This window comes from Dunckerocampus dactyliophorus, chromosome 4 (genome assembly GCF_027744805.1).
Source record: "Dunckerocampus dactyliophorus isolate RoL2022-P2 chromosome 4, RoL_Ddac_1.1, whole genome shotgun sequence".
NCBI lineage: Eukaryota > Metazoa > Chordata > Actinopteri > Syngnathiformes > Syngnathidae > Dunckerocampus > Dunckerocampus dactyliophorus.
In genome coordinates, this window is record NC_072822.1 from 1076634 (window position 1) to 1093363 (window position 16730).

At 42.5% G+C, this 16730-nt stretch overlaps 2 protein-coding genes across 5 annotated transcripts in view; both read left to right on the forward strand.

Annotated features, from left to right (window-relative positions):
• The first annotated feature begins 43 nt into the window (after positions 1 to 43).
• p2rx7 (purinergic receptor P2X, ligand-gated ion channel, 7) lies at positions 44 to 6726 on the forward strand. Of its 4 annotated transcripts, none has more exons than XM_054774774.1 (13): positions 44 to 1078; positions 1364 to 1511; positions 2643 to 2714; positions 2789 to 2861; positions 2936 to 3032; positions 4126 to 4206; positions 4265 to 4400; positions 4585 to 4721; positions 4785 to 4875; positions 4962 to 5027; positions 5725 to 5829; positions 5898 to 6005; positions 6085 to 6726. In XM_054774774.1, the coding sequence occupies exons 1-13, from the start codon at positions 957 to 959 to the stop codon at positions 6580 to 6582; spliced, it is 1734 nt and encodes a 577-aa protein (XP_054630749.1). In that variant the 5' UTR covers positions 44 to 956; the 3' UTR covers positions 6583 to 6726. The 4 variants fall into 4 exon arrangements, with proteins under 4 accessions (XP_054630749.1, XP_054630750.1, XP_054630753.1 ...); XM_054774775.1 differs by having other exon boundaries at positions 1415 to 1511; XM_054774778.1 differs by having other exon boundaries at positions 6095 to 6231.
• A 779-nt stretch (positions 6727 to 7505) lies between these two features.
• The window catches only part of eeig1a (estrogen-induced osteoclastogenesis regulator 1a), a 28649-nt gene continuing 19424 nt past the window's right edge, over positions 7506 to 16730 (forward strand). Inside the window, exon 1 of the mRNA XM_054774779.1 lies at positions 7506 to 8135. Within this exon, the coding sequence (XP_054630754.1) occupies positions 7711 to 8135 (425 nt within the window). The 5' untranslated portion in view covers positions 7506 to 7710. The remainder of the gene's footprint in view (positions 8136 to 16730) is intronic.

A 16730-nucleotide genomic window follows, 5' to 3' on the forward strand; every position in this document is an offset into this window, starting at 1 on the left:
ATATATATATATATATATATATTTTTTTTTTTTAAATTACTATTATGATTATTTTTTTAAAGATTTTTTATTTATAGTTAAATCTTTAAACAAATACATATAAACAAGAAGTCGTGATGGGAAGTTCGGCTCTTTTTAGAGAACCGACTCTTTGGGCTCAGTTTCTAAAACGAGACGGCTTTTTTGGCTACCGGACGGTTCAGATTTTTTTGTTGCTCAAGTTAGTTTCTTATCGAACTGCTCGTAAAATGATTTCCTAATGTAAAATCTAATTATATCATTTTTTTTTATTGTTTATGTGGCTTTAAGTTCTGTGCTGAACACGCAACAAAACTGCACTAATAAAAACACTAAAACCAATCTCTTTTGGACTCAACAAATCATTTCGTTCGCGAACGACCCATCACTAGCACGAAGTCCTAGCTGTCTGCGTCCAACCCAAGATTGAGGCAACACTGCCATCTAGAGGACGTTAGCTGTAATTACATCAGCTTCTTTAGCCTAGCTTAAAAGCCATGAAAGTACGAGGTTCAAGAGAAAAAACATCGTCGTCTGAAAAGTGATGATTTAAGAGTAAACACAATTTTAGTTTAAAAGTGATGAAAGTATGATAGATTGAAGAGCAAATAGACATTTAAGAACAAATACTGTATTATCTTAAGTGATGACGTATGATGATGATTGATTTAAGAGGAAAACAAAACAACGTAGTTTAAAAGCTATCAAAGTACACTGAAGCGCAAATAAACAACATTGGCAAAATCGGCGTATAATATTTCAAAGCAAATAAACTTATCTCAACACATTTCCATGAAGTTTTCAATTGGCAAAGTTTGCAAATTGCTCAACCTGCCAATCAAACGACGCGTGACTGACGTAGATCCCTGTACACGTGACTTGCCCCGTTCGGAAGAGGGCCGCTCCACGTCCACGCACACAGCATCGTGCACATCGCCATGCACCGCAGCATGGTCTGTCCGCTGTGCACCTACGACACCACCAAGCTGGTCCGGATCCACAGCGTCCGGCTGGGCTCGCTCAAGTGGACCCTGAACGCAACCATCCTGCTCTTCATCTGGTCAGATGCGATCGTTTTAACGTCATCATCGTCAGCACTTTCATGAAAACTAGCTTCAAAACCACATTTTTTTAAAAGTATGCTTTGCATGTCTGGACCGCCGGTTCTGTTGGTTGGCAGCACGTGTGAACAAATAAAAAAATGTTGGTGTTGGCTGGAACGTCGCGGCTGTGATGATTTCATTCATGAAACGTTCTTAAGATCTGGTTTAATTAGGTCTATAAATGAATTCGTAGCTTTAGCTTGGATTTGACGTCCGTGTTTGCTTGGTTCTGGTTCTGCTAGCATGGTGATGTTGTGGAACAGGAAGTACCAACACTTTGATTTGGTGGTCAGCTCAGTCACAGCCAAGGTGAAGGGCGTGGCCCACATGCACCTGCCCGGCCAGGGGGACGTGATCTGGGATGTGGCCGACTACAGCGGACCCTCACAGGTGAGCGAAAGCATGCGCTCACTTTGGGCTTGCTTTGGCTTCAGACATGTCCACCTGGCTGTCACTCTGTCTTTTCCACTGGTGACTTTCTTCAGGCTTTTCATTGGCTACGGTAGCTTTATTGTCTAAAAATAATAACAATTGTGCTGATAATACAAGTAGTAATGGTAAAAATGCTAATAATTATAATAATATTTGATAAACTATTTTCCACACAGAAACGCTAACAATACTAACAGCTAGCATGCTAACAATGTGCGTGGGAACATTGATGTGATGACAAGGGAACATGTCTTGCTTCAGTAGATGCTTGCTAAAGTGCAAAATGCTAACGCTAGCATTAACTACCTCTTATTTTAATTTGGGGAGAATTTCCAACAAAATGTCAACGATAACAGCAACATGCTAACAACTAGCATTTGTGATATCTTTGGAGCATGTCTCCCTTCAGTAGACAGTAAAGTGCAAAATGTCAATGTGACATGCAAAATGCTAAAGGTAGCATTAACTAACACTTATTTTAATTTTGGGAGAATTTCTAACAAAATGTCTGTGCTAACAGTAGCATGGTTACAACTAGCATTTGTGATAACTTTGGAGCATGTCTCACTTCAGTAGACAGTAAAGTGCATATCAATGTTATATGCAGAATGCTAAAGAATGCTAAAGGTACCATTAACTACCACTCATTGTTACTTTGAGAGAATTTTCATCAAAATGTCAACTTTAAATGCCAGCATGCTAACAGCTAACATTTGTGATAACATGGGAACATGTCTTGCTTCAGTAGATGGTTGCTAACATGCAAAATGTCAATGTGATATACAAAATGCTAAAGGTAGCATTGACTACCACTTACTTTAATTTTGAGAGAATTTGCAGCAAAACATCAACGTTAAAAGCTAGAATGCTAACAGCTAGCATTTGAAATAACATGGGAGCATTTGGTGCTTCAGTAGATGCCAAAGTGCTAAATGTCAACGTGATAGGCAGCAGAGAGTGGGTGCTTTGCGGTGTGCCCCCGTGTGGCCTTCAGGAAACAAGACTGTCTTTGTGTTTTGTGTCCTTTTGTCTCAGTGGCGACAGCTCGCACACAACTTGCCTTTGTGTCTTTTTTTTTTTCTTTTTCAGGACAAAAACTCTTTCTTTGTGGTCACCAACGTCATTGTGACCAAGAAGCAGAAGCAAGGACGCTGCCCTGAGGTGCTCCTTCATCATCATGGTCATCATCATGGTGGTCTTCCTGACCGCATTGACTCGTTTGTTTTTGTCTTCAGCCTCCTGTCAGTGGCCGTCTGTGTCGACATGACGACGACTGCGAGAGAGGCTCCTGGGACCAGCACAGCAACGGTACTACTACTACTACTACTCATTTCACTACCTGTACTACTACTTGTACTCCATGACTTGCTGGCCTCCCTCAGGGATCCAGACGGGCTCGTGTGTGATGTTCGACATGTTGACGAGAACATGCGAGGTGAACGCGTGGTGCCCCATTGAGACCAAGACCAGTCCTCCAAGGTAGACTTCCTCGAGAGAGTGCTCTGGAGTCAGATCTGTGGCTGTAGGCAACTTCCCGGTGTAACGGCATTGGAAGGCATCATTATCTCTGCGTGCGCTTTAAGATGTTGCTACTCGGCTGTGGGTGTCAAAGTCATGCGTGTCACACTTGTACTATTGTTACACTTGATATCAACATGTTGGCACCTGGTATCCTTTGATATCAACATTATCACTTGGTTTCCCTTGATAGCCACATGTTAGCACCCATCACATATGTTTATAACTGGTATCACTTGGTATCAACATTATCACTTGGTATCCCTTGATAGCCACATGCTGGCACCCATCACATATTCATACTTGATATGAACATGTTTATAACTGGTATCACTTGGTATCAACATGTTAGCACCTGGTATCCTTCCATATCAACATATTAGCACCCGGTATCCCTTGATATCCATATGTTAGCACCTGGCATCATATATTCATACTTGATATCAACGTGTTAGCACTTGGTATCATCATTTTCAAAGTTGATGTTTACAACTAGTATTACTTGGTATCAGCGTGTTAGCACCTGGACCCACATGTTAGCACATGGTTTCACCATATTGACACTTGATATCAACATGTTAGCACCTGGAATCCTTTGATATCAACATATTAGCACCTGGTATCCATTGATATCCATATGTTAGCACCTAGAATCACATAGCCATACTTGATATCAACATGTTAGCACTTTGTATCACCGGTTTCAAACCTGGTATCAACATGGTTACAACTAGTGTTGCTTGGTATCAACATGTTGGCACCTGTTACCAACATGTTGGTATGTGATATCACCACATTGACACTCGATATCAACATGTTAGAACCTGGTCTTTTTTCGATATCAACATATTAGCACCTGGTATCCCTCGATAGCCATACGTTAGCACCTGGAATCACATGTTCATACTTGAGACCAACATGTTTTCAACTAGTATCGCTTGGTATCAGCCTGTTCACACCTGCTACCAACATGTTAGCACGTGGTATCATCATCAACGCGGGGTTTCAGGATATAAAACCATCTGTTTGCGTACAACTTGAGTGTCGTGTGCAGGCCTGCTCTGCTGGCGTCGGCTGAGAACTTCACAGTCCTCATCAAGAACAACATCCGCTTTCCTGCTTTCAACGTCAGCAGGTGAGGCTTTTGAAGCTTCAGCGTGAGCGTCATCCACCGAGGGTCTGGTGTCTTTCAGGAGGAACATCCTTCCTGAGATGAACGACTCCTACCTGAGGATCTGCCAGCGCGCAAACGACTCGCTGTGTCCTATCTTCAGATTGGGGGACGTCGTGAGGGAGGCCGGGGAGAACTTCTCCCACATGGCGATGGAGGTGGGACCAGCAGACAAATATGGAGCATTTGCTCACTAACAGGAAGTCAAAATAAAGTTTCAAATGGCAGAAACAGGAAGTGTTGCCGTATATCAGCTTAAGGCAGTTACAGTGCGTCTTCTGAATGTCACAAAAGATCAGCGCTCTCCTTTACTCCTCGTTGCACTTCCACCATTGACCGCAGGGGGGCGTCATAGGCATCCAGATCAAATGGGACTGCAACCTGGACTACCTGACGCGACACTGCCTGCCCAAGTACTCCTTCTGGAGGCTGGACGAGAAGGAGAGCAACAAGACCCTCTACCCTGGCTTCAACTTCAGGTGAAGCGTTACAGCGTAGAGTCCTTGTCGTCGGAGTCATAAGAACGACTTGTTCATGGTCAGGTTTGCAAAGCACAACGAGGTCAACGGCGTGGAGGAGAGAACGCTCTACAAAGCTTTTGGCATCAGGTTTGACATCATGGTCTTCGGACAGGTGCGTGTGTTTTTACGATATCGACCAGCGATACGTTCCATGACAATTCACAAGTCTTAGCTCATGAGTTGACTTGTCGTTTCCAGGCAGGAAAGTTCAGCATCATTCAGCTGGTTGTCTACATCGGCTCCACGCTGTCCTACTACGCTCTGGTGAGACCACGTCAGCGCCTGACCAGTCCCGATGATATTTACTTGTGAATTGAATGGATGGCAACTGGACTGAGCAGGTGTCATCAGTTCACGCTCAAAGACTAGGTGGGACACACACGCGTCAGACCGGATAGGACAGCTCTAGTCTGAGAGCCTGGTGCCAGATCCAAGCTATTTGTCCTCTAAAGGAGGAGGACTCTTCAGTGGTGTCAAATGACGATCGTTTGGATATAATGGAGTGGGGCCTCTGCCCGCCAACGATGGTCGTTCAGAGATTGTTTCTCTACCTTCATGAAGATGGCTTCCCTCCACTTCCCTTTCAAACCATCCTCCTCTTCTGTCCAGAGTATGTCGTTTTGTCCGCAAGAGAGTGCTCTTGATCTTTGAGGTGCAGGTAGGCTGCAGAGTCTTGACCTGAAGAGTTAGCGTTGCTCCCCATGCTGCGCCATCAGTATGTAAACATGCTAGCATGTTTTGAGTCCCTCGGAGTTCGAAAAGCGCCGTACGAGTGAAAGACCAGTGTCTGATTTCTTTTGAAAATTTTTGACTGTGTCTCAGAACAAGTGGCTTCCACCTGTGGGGTACCCCAGAGGTCAATCCTGGGTCCCCTATTGTTGCTTCTAATAAAAAACTTCTGTTCAACCGTGCACTTTAGTCCGATGGTCTCAGCTGAAGCGCTAACTGTCATCTCATGTAGACGACGGTGCTGATGGACTGGCTGATCGGAACCAGCTGCTACTCTTCAGACGTGCGTCAGGGCTACTCTGAGAAGAAGGTGGAGTCCGTGGTGGACAAACAGAAGGTTTGATGTTGGAGCTTGTTGATCAGGTGGTGGACCGAGGTGGTTGTCAAAGTGTGTTGTCATGGCAGAACATCCTGTGTGTGTCGTACGTGGACGAAGATGATATCCGTCTGGTGAAAATGTGCCACAAGAGACGCTTACAGGACGCCAAGACCGTTGGTGTGGAGCCAAGGAAGGTAAAACCTGAAGAAGAAGCAGCTGAGGTGTCATAACTTATCCACTAGGTTGCGTTTAAGATTCTTCCTGTGCCGCCAGGAGGATGCAGGACACGTGAGAGCCGCGGTCCTCAGTCTTCTTCAGCCAGAAGCTGATCAAGGTGGCGACCCTCGGCCTACCATCGTCCCTAAACCTGACCCCCGCCGGCCATCTTGGTGTCAATGTGAGCGCTGCACCGCCTCCGCCCTCCCCCAGGAGGAGCTGTGCTGCAGGCAGAGCAAGGGCGCCTGCCTCTCGTCCTCTCCGCTCTTTGACAGGCTGGTGTTGCATCGCCCCCTTCTGGAGGCGCTGCTTCTCTACAGGGACCCTTTGCCTCCACTGCCTGCTGGCCGGGGTCAGACCACCGCCGCCGCCTTGCGACATTGCGCTTACCAACAATATGTCACGTGGAGGTTTGGCGTCCCGCCTGCCGACTCCTGCCCCGCCATCCCGCGCTGCTGCGTGACCAGGATCAGGGAGGAGTTCCCCAGCCTGGACGGACACTATAGCAGCTTTGTGCACGCTAACTCCGTGCTAATGACAACACAATCGGACTGATGAACGCAATGAAGGCCATTTGACCACTTTTGTTTCAACACAACTTTATTGTATTCCGCCAGGACAGATCTGAAAGTAGTGGCTTGGCTCTTTTGTATCTGGAACACATTCAAATGTTTATAAAATTAATAAATCAGTGCTATTTGGTGGTAGACTATGGGCTATTGTCAGTCAAAACATATTGAAATACAAGTGATGAGTAGTATTCTGGTCACTCGGTGGCAGTAATGACACAAAACTTTGACGAGACATGATCTGATCTCTCATTCTGTGTGGAAGTGGTAAGTTTGTGGCTACACGTTTAGAAGAAATATGTTTCAGGCTAACTGGTTAGCTTGCTAGCTAGTGGCCGCCCTGAGTCCCTGCAGCGTAAGTGTTGTGTAATATAAACAATAGGAGTGTAAAGGTGACTGTAGGGGTGTTATTTCATGTCTACAGGGCTGTAGTGTTAAAACCCTTATTTAGAAAGTCAAACAGGTTTTCTATGCTCTAACTACCAAAATAATCAATTTGTCAACTTTGAATCCAAAATCGCGATCGTGTCTGGAGTCAATTAACCACTATCTAGATTGTCGTCCAGATGTGGTGGTGGTGGGGGAAGGAAAAATGCTAGTTCCCTGACCGGGAATCGAACCGGTGCCGCGGGGGTGAGAACGCCGAATCCTAACCACCAACCAAAATGTATCGTCCAATTATTATTAATAGTGGAATAGCCTGCACGGCTAGTGACATGCAAACGCTAATTATTTTTTCTTGTATGGTTTGAGCTTTGTGTTTTGTTCGCGTTGCAAACTGAGCACATATCCACCACAGGAGGACGCTGTTTCGCCGCTTTCAGGCGGTAACGAGGTAGCACGACCCCTTAAATCAAGTCAACATTAAACACATAAATCACGTGATTTGTTTAAAAAGAAACGCCAGCGCAATTCGACAGCCGCGCCCGCTTTGAGTCAAATCAACGTGAGCGCGGTTTAGCGCTTTAACGACCCACCCTGTGTCGTTTTCCTGTCGGACCAGAAACGATTATATTCTGTCGCAGCGCATTTGCCGTCTATCTCTCGCTCTTACTTGGAAAAGAACTAACCCGGAAGTTTGCTTGCTGTGCCGAGTTAGCTTGATGCCAGCCCTATGCAGTGGGAGAGAGAGAAAAAAGTTCTGATTTGTGTGGTTTTCTTGGACGGGTCGAGCCGAGATGTCTCCAGGTGGGTGTTGTGCGCTCCTCTCAGGCCAACAAAGTCTCTCGACGCACGGACGTTGTCGTATCAACGAGCCATTGTGATTTGTTTGGAGCTCTGCGGTGAAGAGAAGTCGACTAAGTGGAAGAAAAAGCAACAGTCAGCGCACTTTGTCGTCGTCGTCGTCGTCCTCCTCCTTCTCCTCCTCCTGCCGCTGTTGCTGCTTAGAAGAACCATGGCTTTCTTCGTGAAGAAGAAGAAGTTCAAGTTCCAGACTCATCTGACGCTGGAGGAGCTGAGCGCGGTTCCTTTCGTCAACGGGGTTCTCTTCTGCAAAGTTCGCCTGCTGGACGCAGATTTCACGGCGACGTCCTCCAGGTCAGTCCGCACCACTAGCCTGAACATTTATAACTTTCTTATTTAACTTCCGTCTGGTCTAGTTACGTCTCTCATTGCATTTATTTGAAATATACACCAGTGGTGTCCAACGCGTGGCTCGCGGTCCGTTTTTCGTTCCGCAGCATGTCCTTTACTGGCCCACGGTGTATGATGATGTAAAATACATTGGCTAGCATTGAGATATATTGCTCTATATTACGCTAATTAGCCTTTTCGGGTATATATCTCGGCATATATTGATCCTGTTAGCGTCTTCGTGTTGAAAATGTGCTAACGTGTTTTAACTGGCGCTAGTCTCACCCGGAAAAGGTGGAAATGGTTACCTCGGACGAGGTAAGGACGGTCTTAGGTAATAGGGCGTGATGTATGGCGCGAACACATCATAACTGACTCGACACGTACGCGTGTCGTAAAGATGACATAGACTTTGAGCCCCGGAGGCGACCTCCGACCTCCTTTCCCAACCTGCAGCATTCCAGAGTGTGCAACCTCGAATGGCGGCGGTTTCTGAGTGAATGTGCTTCTGGGAAAGTCTCCTTACCCTTGAAGTACACATAAAAGTCACAAGAAGTGACTCGGGCTTCCCCACAGGACTGCAATCTATTTGTGGCGGGGTCTGCTTGATGATGTAATTGTCTGAGTGAATTTAAAAAAAAACATGAAATACGTGTACAAACGTCTTCTTTCACCTCATTTTGTGTGTGTTTTTATTTTTTTTACGTCACAAGCAAGACGGAGCTGCGTGTGAGGGCTTTTGGATGCTCGTCCAGAAGTGCGATAGTGCTTTCATGTTAGTGTCCAATAAGACAAGGACCATTTGTCACTAGTCACTTTTCTGGAAAACAGAACTTTGGAAACACTGACCCGTCATGCCACGTCGTCTTATTCTCCGTTGCGTATGAATGGTCTTGAACCAGGAAGTAGCCTGCTAGCTAACAAACAAATAGACGAGCAAACGCAAATCAGCTCCACGCTGCTAAAATGACATTACAGTATGTTCCCACATAATATTATCATCTTATCCTCGTTTCTCTTAGAAAACAGCCTTTTTCTCGTGATCTTTTGACTTTATTCTCACCGCATACGAACTTTTTCCCCCCAGACAAAATTTCCTAAATGATACCTTTTTATTTAGTTTTGTTTGCTTTTTGTAAAATCGTGACATTTTTCCATTAGAACACAACTTTTTTCGTGTAAAATTGTGACTTTATTCCCACCATATTTTAACTTTATTCCCATATTGTAACTTTTTCCCCCAAACGAATTTTCCAAAAATGACAACGTTTTTTTTCTTTAATATTCCAGCTCTGTGCTACAAAAATGACATTTTTCCTTGTAATATTATGAGCTTATTCTAGTAAAATTCCGACTTTTTTTCGTAATATTTTGACTTTATAAACTAATTTTCCCCAGTGGTACTGTTATGTGTTAGAAAATTTGTAGACTTTAATTTAATTTATTTTAACTTTAATTTGTAGACTTTGGTGTAATATTATAACTTTATTAACGTTATGTTTGCACTTTATTCACATAATATTTGGACTTTACTCCAATAATATAACTTTTTAGAACAAAGTTTCCAAAATGATACATTTGATTGAGTTCTGTTTGTTTCTCATAAACAGACTTCATTCTCACAATATTACCCCTTTTTCCCCAAACTAATCTTCCAAAAGTGACTTTATTTTGTTATTTTGTAAAACTTTTTTTGCCTTTACTATTCCAGCCCTATGTTACTAAAATTTATTCCCATATTTTGAGCAAATTCTTGTAAATTTGCGTCTTTTTCCCTTCAAAAAGGACTTTTTTCTCCTGATATTTTGACTTTGTCCCCATGACAACTTTTCCCCCGCCAAAATTTTTTCCTAAATTATACTTTTTATTTATTTATTTTTTCTTATAAAATTGCGACTTTTTTGTTAGAAAATGACTTTTTTTATGTAATGTTTTGACTTTTTCCCCCAAAGAAATTTTCCAAAAATTACAGCCTTATTTTGTTTTATTTGTCAAAAATATATATATATGTTTAAAATGATTTTTCTTTAATATTCCAGCTCTATGCCAGTAAAGTGACATTATTTTTCCTCATAATATTATGAGCTTATTCTCGTAAAAATTGCGACTTTTTTCAATTTAGAAAACAAAATTTTTTAATAATATTTTTTTACTTTATTCCCATCACGACTTCTTTTTGTTGGAAAATGACTTTTTGTGTCATATTTTGACTTTTTTTTACTTAATAAAATAAGTTTTCCCCAAAACTAATTTTCCAAAATGATTTTTTTTGGAAAATTGCCGCTCTTATTGTCAGAAAACCACTTTTTTCATGTATTATTATGACTTAATTCTCATCATATTATGACGTTATTCCCACAACATTATAACTTTTAGCCCCAACTAATTTCCCCAAAATGACAACCTTATTTTGTTTTGTTTCTCATAATAACTTGAGTTTTTGAAAGCTTTTCTTTCTTTAATATTCCAGCTGTAAGCTACTAAAATGACATTATTTTTCCTCATAATATTGTGAGCTAATTCTCGTACAATTGCGACTTTTTTTCCGTTAGAAAACAACTTTCTCCTTGTGATATTTTGACTTTATTTGCATTATATTATGAATTTTCCCCCCAACTCATTTTCCTCAATGATACTAACTTTTTTTCAAACTTTTCCCCCAAAATTAATTCTATTTTTTATTTATAATAAATAAAAATAATTTAACAAATAATTCCTGACTTTTTGGTCAATTCAAGTTATTTATAATTGTATATGATTGACTGCACTGTTTTTGCTTTAATTATTTGATTTGCAGTTTTATTTAAATTATTCTTAAATATTTGAATAAAAAAGGGTTTTAATAATGAATAGAATGTCTTTATAGGATATGCAAAGGGCCACTAAAAATGAGGTGGTGGCTGGAAATGGCCCCCGGGCCACACTTTGCACACCCCTGTCCTAGACTAAAAGGCTGCTTTGTTTTTGATCACCAAAAATGGTTGAGTAGTTATTTGTGTGCTGAATAATAATGACCCACGTTTGCCGTGCTGAGCACGTTCCTCGGCTCCTTCAAGATTCAAGATTCAAGAGAGTTTTATTGTCATGTGCATGGTAAAACAGCAGTTATACCATGCAATGAAAATCTTATTCTGTTCATTCTCCCAAGGAAAAGAAAGAAAAACACAAGAAAGAATAAGAACATAAGAAACATAAACACATATACATAAATACCAAGAAATTAAGCAACAACAGAAGAGACATTAATGCAAGTAAATAATACAAATAAATAAATAAATAAATAAAGTGCTATGAGTGTGTGTTGCGTGTGGCGTGTCTGAGTGCTTCATAGAGAAGCCTGATGGCCTGTGGGTAAAAGCTGTTTGCCAGCCTTGTGGTCCTGGACTTCAAACTCCTGTAGCGTCTGCCTGATGGTAGGAGTGTGAATAATGAGTGTTGTGGATGTGTGCTGTCCTTGATGAGGTTGTGTGTTCTGCGTAGGACTCTAGATGTATAAATGTCTTGCAGTGAGGGGAGGGCTGCCCCAACAATGTTCTGTGAGGTCTTGATCACCCGCTGGAGTGCCTTCCTATCACGTGTTGTACAGTTACCGTACCAAACAGTGATGGAGGCGGTAAGGACACTTTCGATGGTGCATCTCCTTAGGCTCCTTTTCACGCTCCGTCCCATAAAAACGCTGCCAGCTTGTCAAACTACGGCAGGCTTTATGTTGCTAGCAGGTTGGCTTTGTTCGCCGCTCCATTAGTGACCCAATTTTCACACCGAAGAACACGCCGGCCCGCTTGTTGGCCGGTGGATTTGTGCTTTTGCCGTCCAAACACTCGTACTTCTTGTCTTCAAACACTCCTGCTTCATGGGTGCTTGCTCACACGTGCACGTACACGTACACGTACATCTGCTAACAAGTTTTACATTTCACTGCATCTCCGCTTTGTCATCTGCAGTGGTGTGAAACAGTGTTGGCCCCCCCCCACAACTCAACACTTTATGCACTTCTTTTCTCCAAAGCTACATGGCCCTGTGGGAAAACTTAACTTAACTTAACTTAACTGAAATGGATAGAGATCCTATCAGTGTGTAAAAGGTTATAAAGCCATTTGTGAAGCTTTGGGACTCCAGCAAACCACAGTCAGAGTCATTATCCTTAAATGGTGAAAACATGGAACAGTGGTGAACCTTCCCAGGAGTGGCCGGTCAACCGAAATGTCCCCAAGAGTGCAGCAATGACTCCAAGAGGTCACAAAAGGTCCCACAACAACATCCAAAGAACTTTAGGCTTCACTCGCCTCAGTGAAGGTCAGAGTTCATGACTCCACCATAAGAAAGACACTGGACAAAAACGGCCTGCATGGCAGAGTTCCAAGACCAAAACCACTGCTGAACAAGAACAACATTAAGGCTCATCTCCATTTTTCCAGGAAACATCTTGATGATCCCCAAGACCTTTGGGAAAATACTCAAAAGTTGAACTTTTTGGAAGGTGTGTGTCCCATTACATCTGCCATTTCAGAAAAAGAACATGATAGCAACAGTAAAATATGGTGGTGGTAGTGTGATGGTCTTCAGGACCTGGAAGACTTGCTGTGATAAATGCAAGCATGAATTCTGCTGAAGGACAATGATCCAAAACCCACCAGCAAGTCCACCTCTGAATGGCTGAAGACTTTGGAAAACATGTTTTTTCTTTAATATTTCCTAACAATGTGCTCCTAAAATGACATCGTTTTCCCTCATAGTGTTATGAGCTCATGCCCGTAAAATGTCAAATTTTTTCAGTTAGAAAACAACTTGTTTTTACGCTTCATATTTCAACTTGACATTATTTTTCTCGTAATATTGTGAGTTTATTTGAGTAAAAATGACTTCTTTTCTTCCTATTTTGAGTTATTCTTGTGATATTACAACCACAACCTAATGTTCTGAAAAGGACAACTTTATTTGTTGTTTCGTTTGTTTTTCATGATGTTCTGGGTATAATATTAGGGTTGGAGTTCTGGAGTGGGATTTTGAGTTAAGGGTTAGGGGTTGAAGTTCGAATGATCAGGGTTTCAAGTTAGGATTGTTAGGGTCAGAGGTTCAAGTTGGGGTTTTTGGATTGGGATTTCATGTTTGGGTTAGGGGCTCAAGTAAGGGCTTTGGATTTCAAATTAGGATTGTCAGGGTTTGAGTTTTGGGTTGGGATTTCAAGTTAGGGTTAGAGGTTCAAGTTAGGAGTTGAAGTTTGGGATAGGGGTTGAAGTTAGGATTGTTAGGGTTTCAATTTAGGGTTAGAGTTTTGGATTGGGATTTTGAGTTAAGGGCTAGGGGTTCAAGTCAGGATTATTAGGCTTTCAAGTTAAGGTTAGGGGTTCAAATTGGGATTGTGAGGGTTTTAGGGTTTTGGGTTGTGACTTTGGTGTAGGGTTTTAACAGATGGACCAGCTAACCCAAGGCGTGGCGTTTGGCCTTGGTGGAGGTCTGCGTTGGGCAGAATATTTCCATACTTTATTCTTGATTGTGTGCGTCTACACAGCCAGTCAGTCGTGTGCGTGCGTGTGCAAAGCAGGGGTGTCCAAAGTTTGGGCACCCTTGGTGGAAAGCTTCCCTCCCCAACCCCCGACTCACCCATAGGTCATTCTCCTCCCTGGATGTTACGCAACATCTCACTGATCATCTCTCTCTCGCTCTCTCTCTCGCTCTCGCTGTGTGTGTGCGTGCGCGGTGTCCAGCACAGATTAGCGTTATGTGACATGTGACATGTGACATGTGACAATGCACGTCTTTGTACGCTCCCTGACCACAGCCCCTCCTGCTTGGAGGACGGGACGTTACAGCGCGCTCGTACACGGACGCTCACATGCTACTGGGGGGGGGGGGGGGCAGCGTTAGCCAGCTGGTGGCTAGCTAGCAGTAGTCGTCTTTGGGATTGACTCAGCATAATCCTCATGCTGAGTCAGTGGGGGGGGTGCAAGGATGATGTCATCATCTAATTTGCATAAATGCCGAATCTGCAAAGTCTTAAAAAAAGATGAAAAGCAAAAGAAGATTGTTTAGAAATACAGATGACCTTTTCTTCTTTGTTTTTTTTTTTAAATCTTCGCTGTTGCCTTCTTTTTTGTCTTTTTCTTTTGGCGTCCTTTTTAGTCTTTTCCTTCATCTTTTCTTGCCTTCTGTCTCTTCGTCATCTTTGTCATCTTCATCTTTTTTGTTGTCTTTTCTTTCTTGTCTTTCTTCATCGTCTTATTTCATCTTCTTTTTTTGTTGTCACCGTTTTCTTCATCATTTGTCTTTTTTTCCTCATTTTTTTCATCTTTTTCGTAGTCTTCTTTTTCGTCCTCGTCTTTCTTCGTCATGATCTTTTTAGTCTTCGTCGTTGCCTTCTTTTTTGTCTTTTTTTTCTTTCTTGTATTTGTCCGTCTTTTTTTATTTTTCTTCTTCTTTGTCTTCCTTTTCTTCATCGTACTTTTTATCCTCTTTTTCCACGTCTTCTTCGTCATTGTTTTTCTTCATCTATCTTTCTCTTTTTTGTCATCTTTTTCTGTTTTTTTCTCTTTTTCTTTGTCTTCTTTGTGATTGTCTTTGTCTCTTTCTCATCTTTTTTGTTGTCGTATTTTTCTTTTTTGTCTTCTTAGTTTTTTGTCTTTTTCTTAGTCTTCTTCTTGGTCTTTTTGTGTTTTTCTTTTTTGTCGTTGCCTTTTTTTGTCTTCTTTTTCTTCGCCTTACTTTTTGTCTTTGCTTTCTTTGTCTTGTTTCGTCTGCTCTTTCCTTGTTGTCATCTTTTTCGTCTATCTTTCTTGTCTTTTTTGTTGTCGTCTTATCATTTTTTCATTTTTTTCTTCTTTTTTGTCTTTTTCTTAGTCTTCTTCTTGGTCTTTCTTGTGTTTTTTTTTTGCCGTTGCCTTTTTTGTCTTCTTTTTCTTCGCCTTACTTTTTGTCTGTCTTTCTCATCTTTTTCCGTCGTGACCTTATCATTTTTCATCTTTTTTGTCTTTTTTGTTTTTGTTTGTCGTCTTATTCTTCAGGCGCGCATGAAGCGACAAGCTCCATTAAAAGGAGTTTGCGAGCGAGGGTTCACCAACAGGTAACGCCAAATGTATTTGTGGCGGGCCGCCATGACCAGAAACACGGCACTGCCTGCTGGCACGCCCACATAGGACCTGTCCGTCAAAAATAGACACAGACGCGCCCCATGCGTCGCCCGTCAGTAAATGGTGGACGCTGACACGCCCCTCCAGCTCCTGCGTTGTGCGGGTGTTTCTGCCGGCGATACAAACAAACTCAAAGCAGGTTTGAAGAAGGTCATCTTGGCGAAGGAGGGTTGGGTTTGCGTGCTTGCAGCTGCAGCGGGGGCCACGTGCGTCATCTGTTTGGACGTTTGTGGGAGGTCACGTGCCACTGGGAAGGAAGAGCGTGAAGGGGATTTTGGGGGCGTAAAAAGCAGCTGCTGTGATTTAGATTGGTGTGTGACGCCACGAGCCGACTGACGTGCCAGCGTGTCATGTGGGAAGGTTCCGGGTGGACTTGTTGGAGGTGTGGGTGGAGCCCCTGGTTCTCATGGTGTGAGGCTTCTTCATGTCCTTCTGCCAACATGGAAGCGTGGAGATGATGCTGTCCAAACATGAAAAATGAAACTACTGTGATATTTTTCTTCAATCTCAGCCGTTTGCCACCATTCAGACTGATCTTTCAAGGCACGCAGAAGATCGAATGTAAACATGGAACCTACCAAAAGCAACATTAGACTCCCGTCTTTCATCAGAAAAACAAGTTTGTTTGTTTCTACCTTTTTCTGTTCTTTGGTAATCAGCAGCAGAACAAAGGGAAGTTTCAGGAAAATATCAGTTCCTGACTATTAAAGAGAGAAAAGCGTAACTAACGTCATATTTCTCCTACGGTGAGCAACGTAACGGCTTCCTCTTCCTGTCATGTGTTTCTCCTTCCTCTCGTGATGCACGTCCGCCACCTGGTGGCTGTTTTCATGGTGTTAACATGGCTCTCAAGCCTAATCCGTTGGCGAGGAGTGGCATCAGCACCTCCAAAAAAAGCCGTATAAATACGTTGTTGGGGTTTCTAAAAACGCTGCTGTGTCGAATGAGTTGCCGAAAAGGAGTAGGATGAAAAAGCTGTTTTGGTATTCCATGAGGCCTTTTTTGGTCTTGGTTTGGTGCCTCGCCCGTTTCTCCATTCGTCCCAACAACAAATGAATCAAATAAGAAAATGATAAAACGTGAGTCCTCTTTACTCTTTTGTCGTCTTTTCTTCTTCATTGTATTTGTCTTTTTCTTCGTCGTCGTCGTCCGCTTCTTCTACGTCTTCATCTTCATCCTTGTCGTGTTTTTTGTCTTTCTTTGTTGTTGTCTTCTTCCTTGTCTTTGTCATTTTTTGACAAAAAATGATTCATTTTCTTCCTTGTAGTGTTTTTCTTCATCTTCTATTTTGCCAGCTTCTTTGTCGTCGTTCCCCTCGCCCCCCTTTTTTTCTTTGTCATCATCTTTATTATTTTTTTTTTAATCGTCCTTATCTTTTTCTTGCTCATTTTTTTCTTCCTTGTTGTCTTTCATTGTTTGTCATCGTGTTTTT

What these genes read in the sequence shown, in the direction of transcription:
- p2rx7 (XM_054774774.1), top strand. Translation starts at nt 957, where the DNA reads ATGCACCGCAGCATGGTCTGTCCGCTGTGCACCTACGACACCACCAAG. An exon ending in ACCATCCTGCTCTTCATCTG is followed by an intron (nt 1,079 to 1,363) that starts GTCAGATGCGAT and finishes TGGTTCTGCTAG; the next exon opens with CATGGTGATGTTGTGGAACA. An exon ending in TCTCCCACATGGCGATGGAG is followed by an intron (nt 4,401 to 4,584) that starts GTGGGACCAGCA and finishes CATTGACCGCAG; the next exon opens with GGGGGCGTCATAGGCATCCA.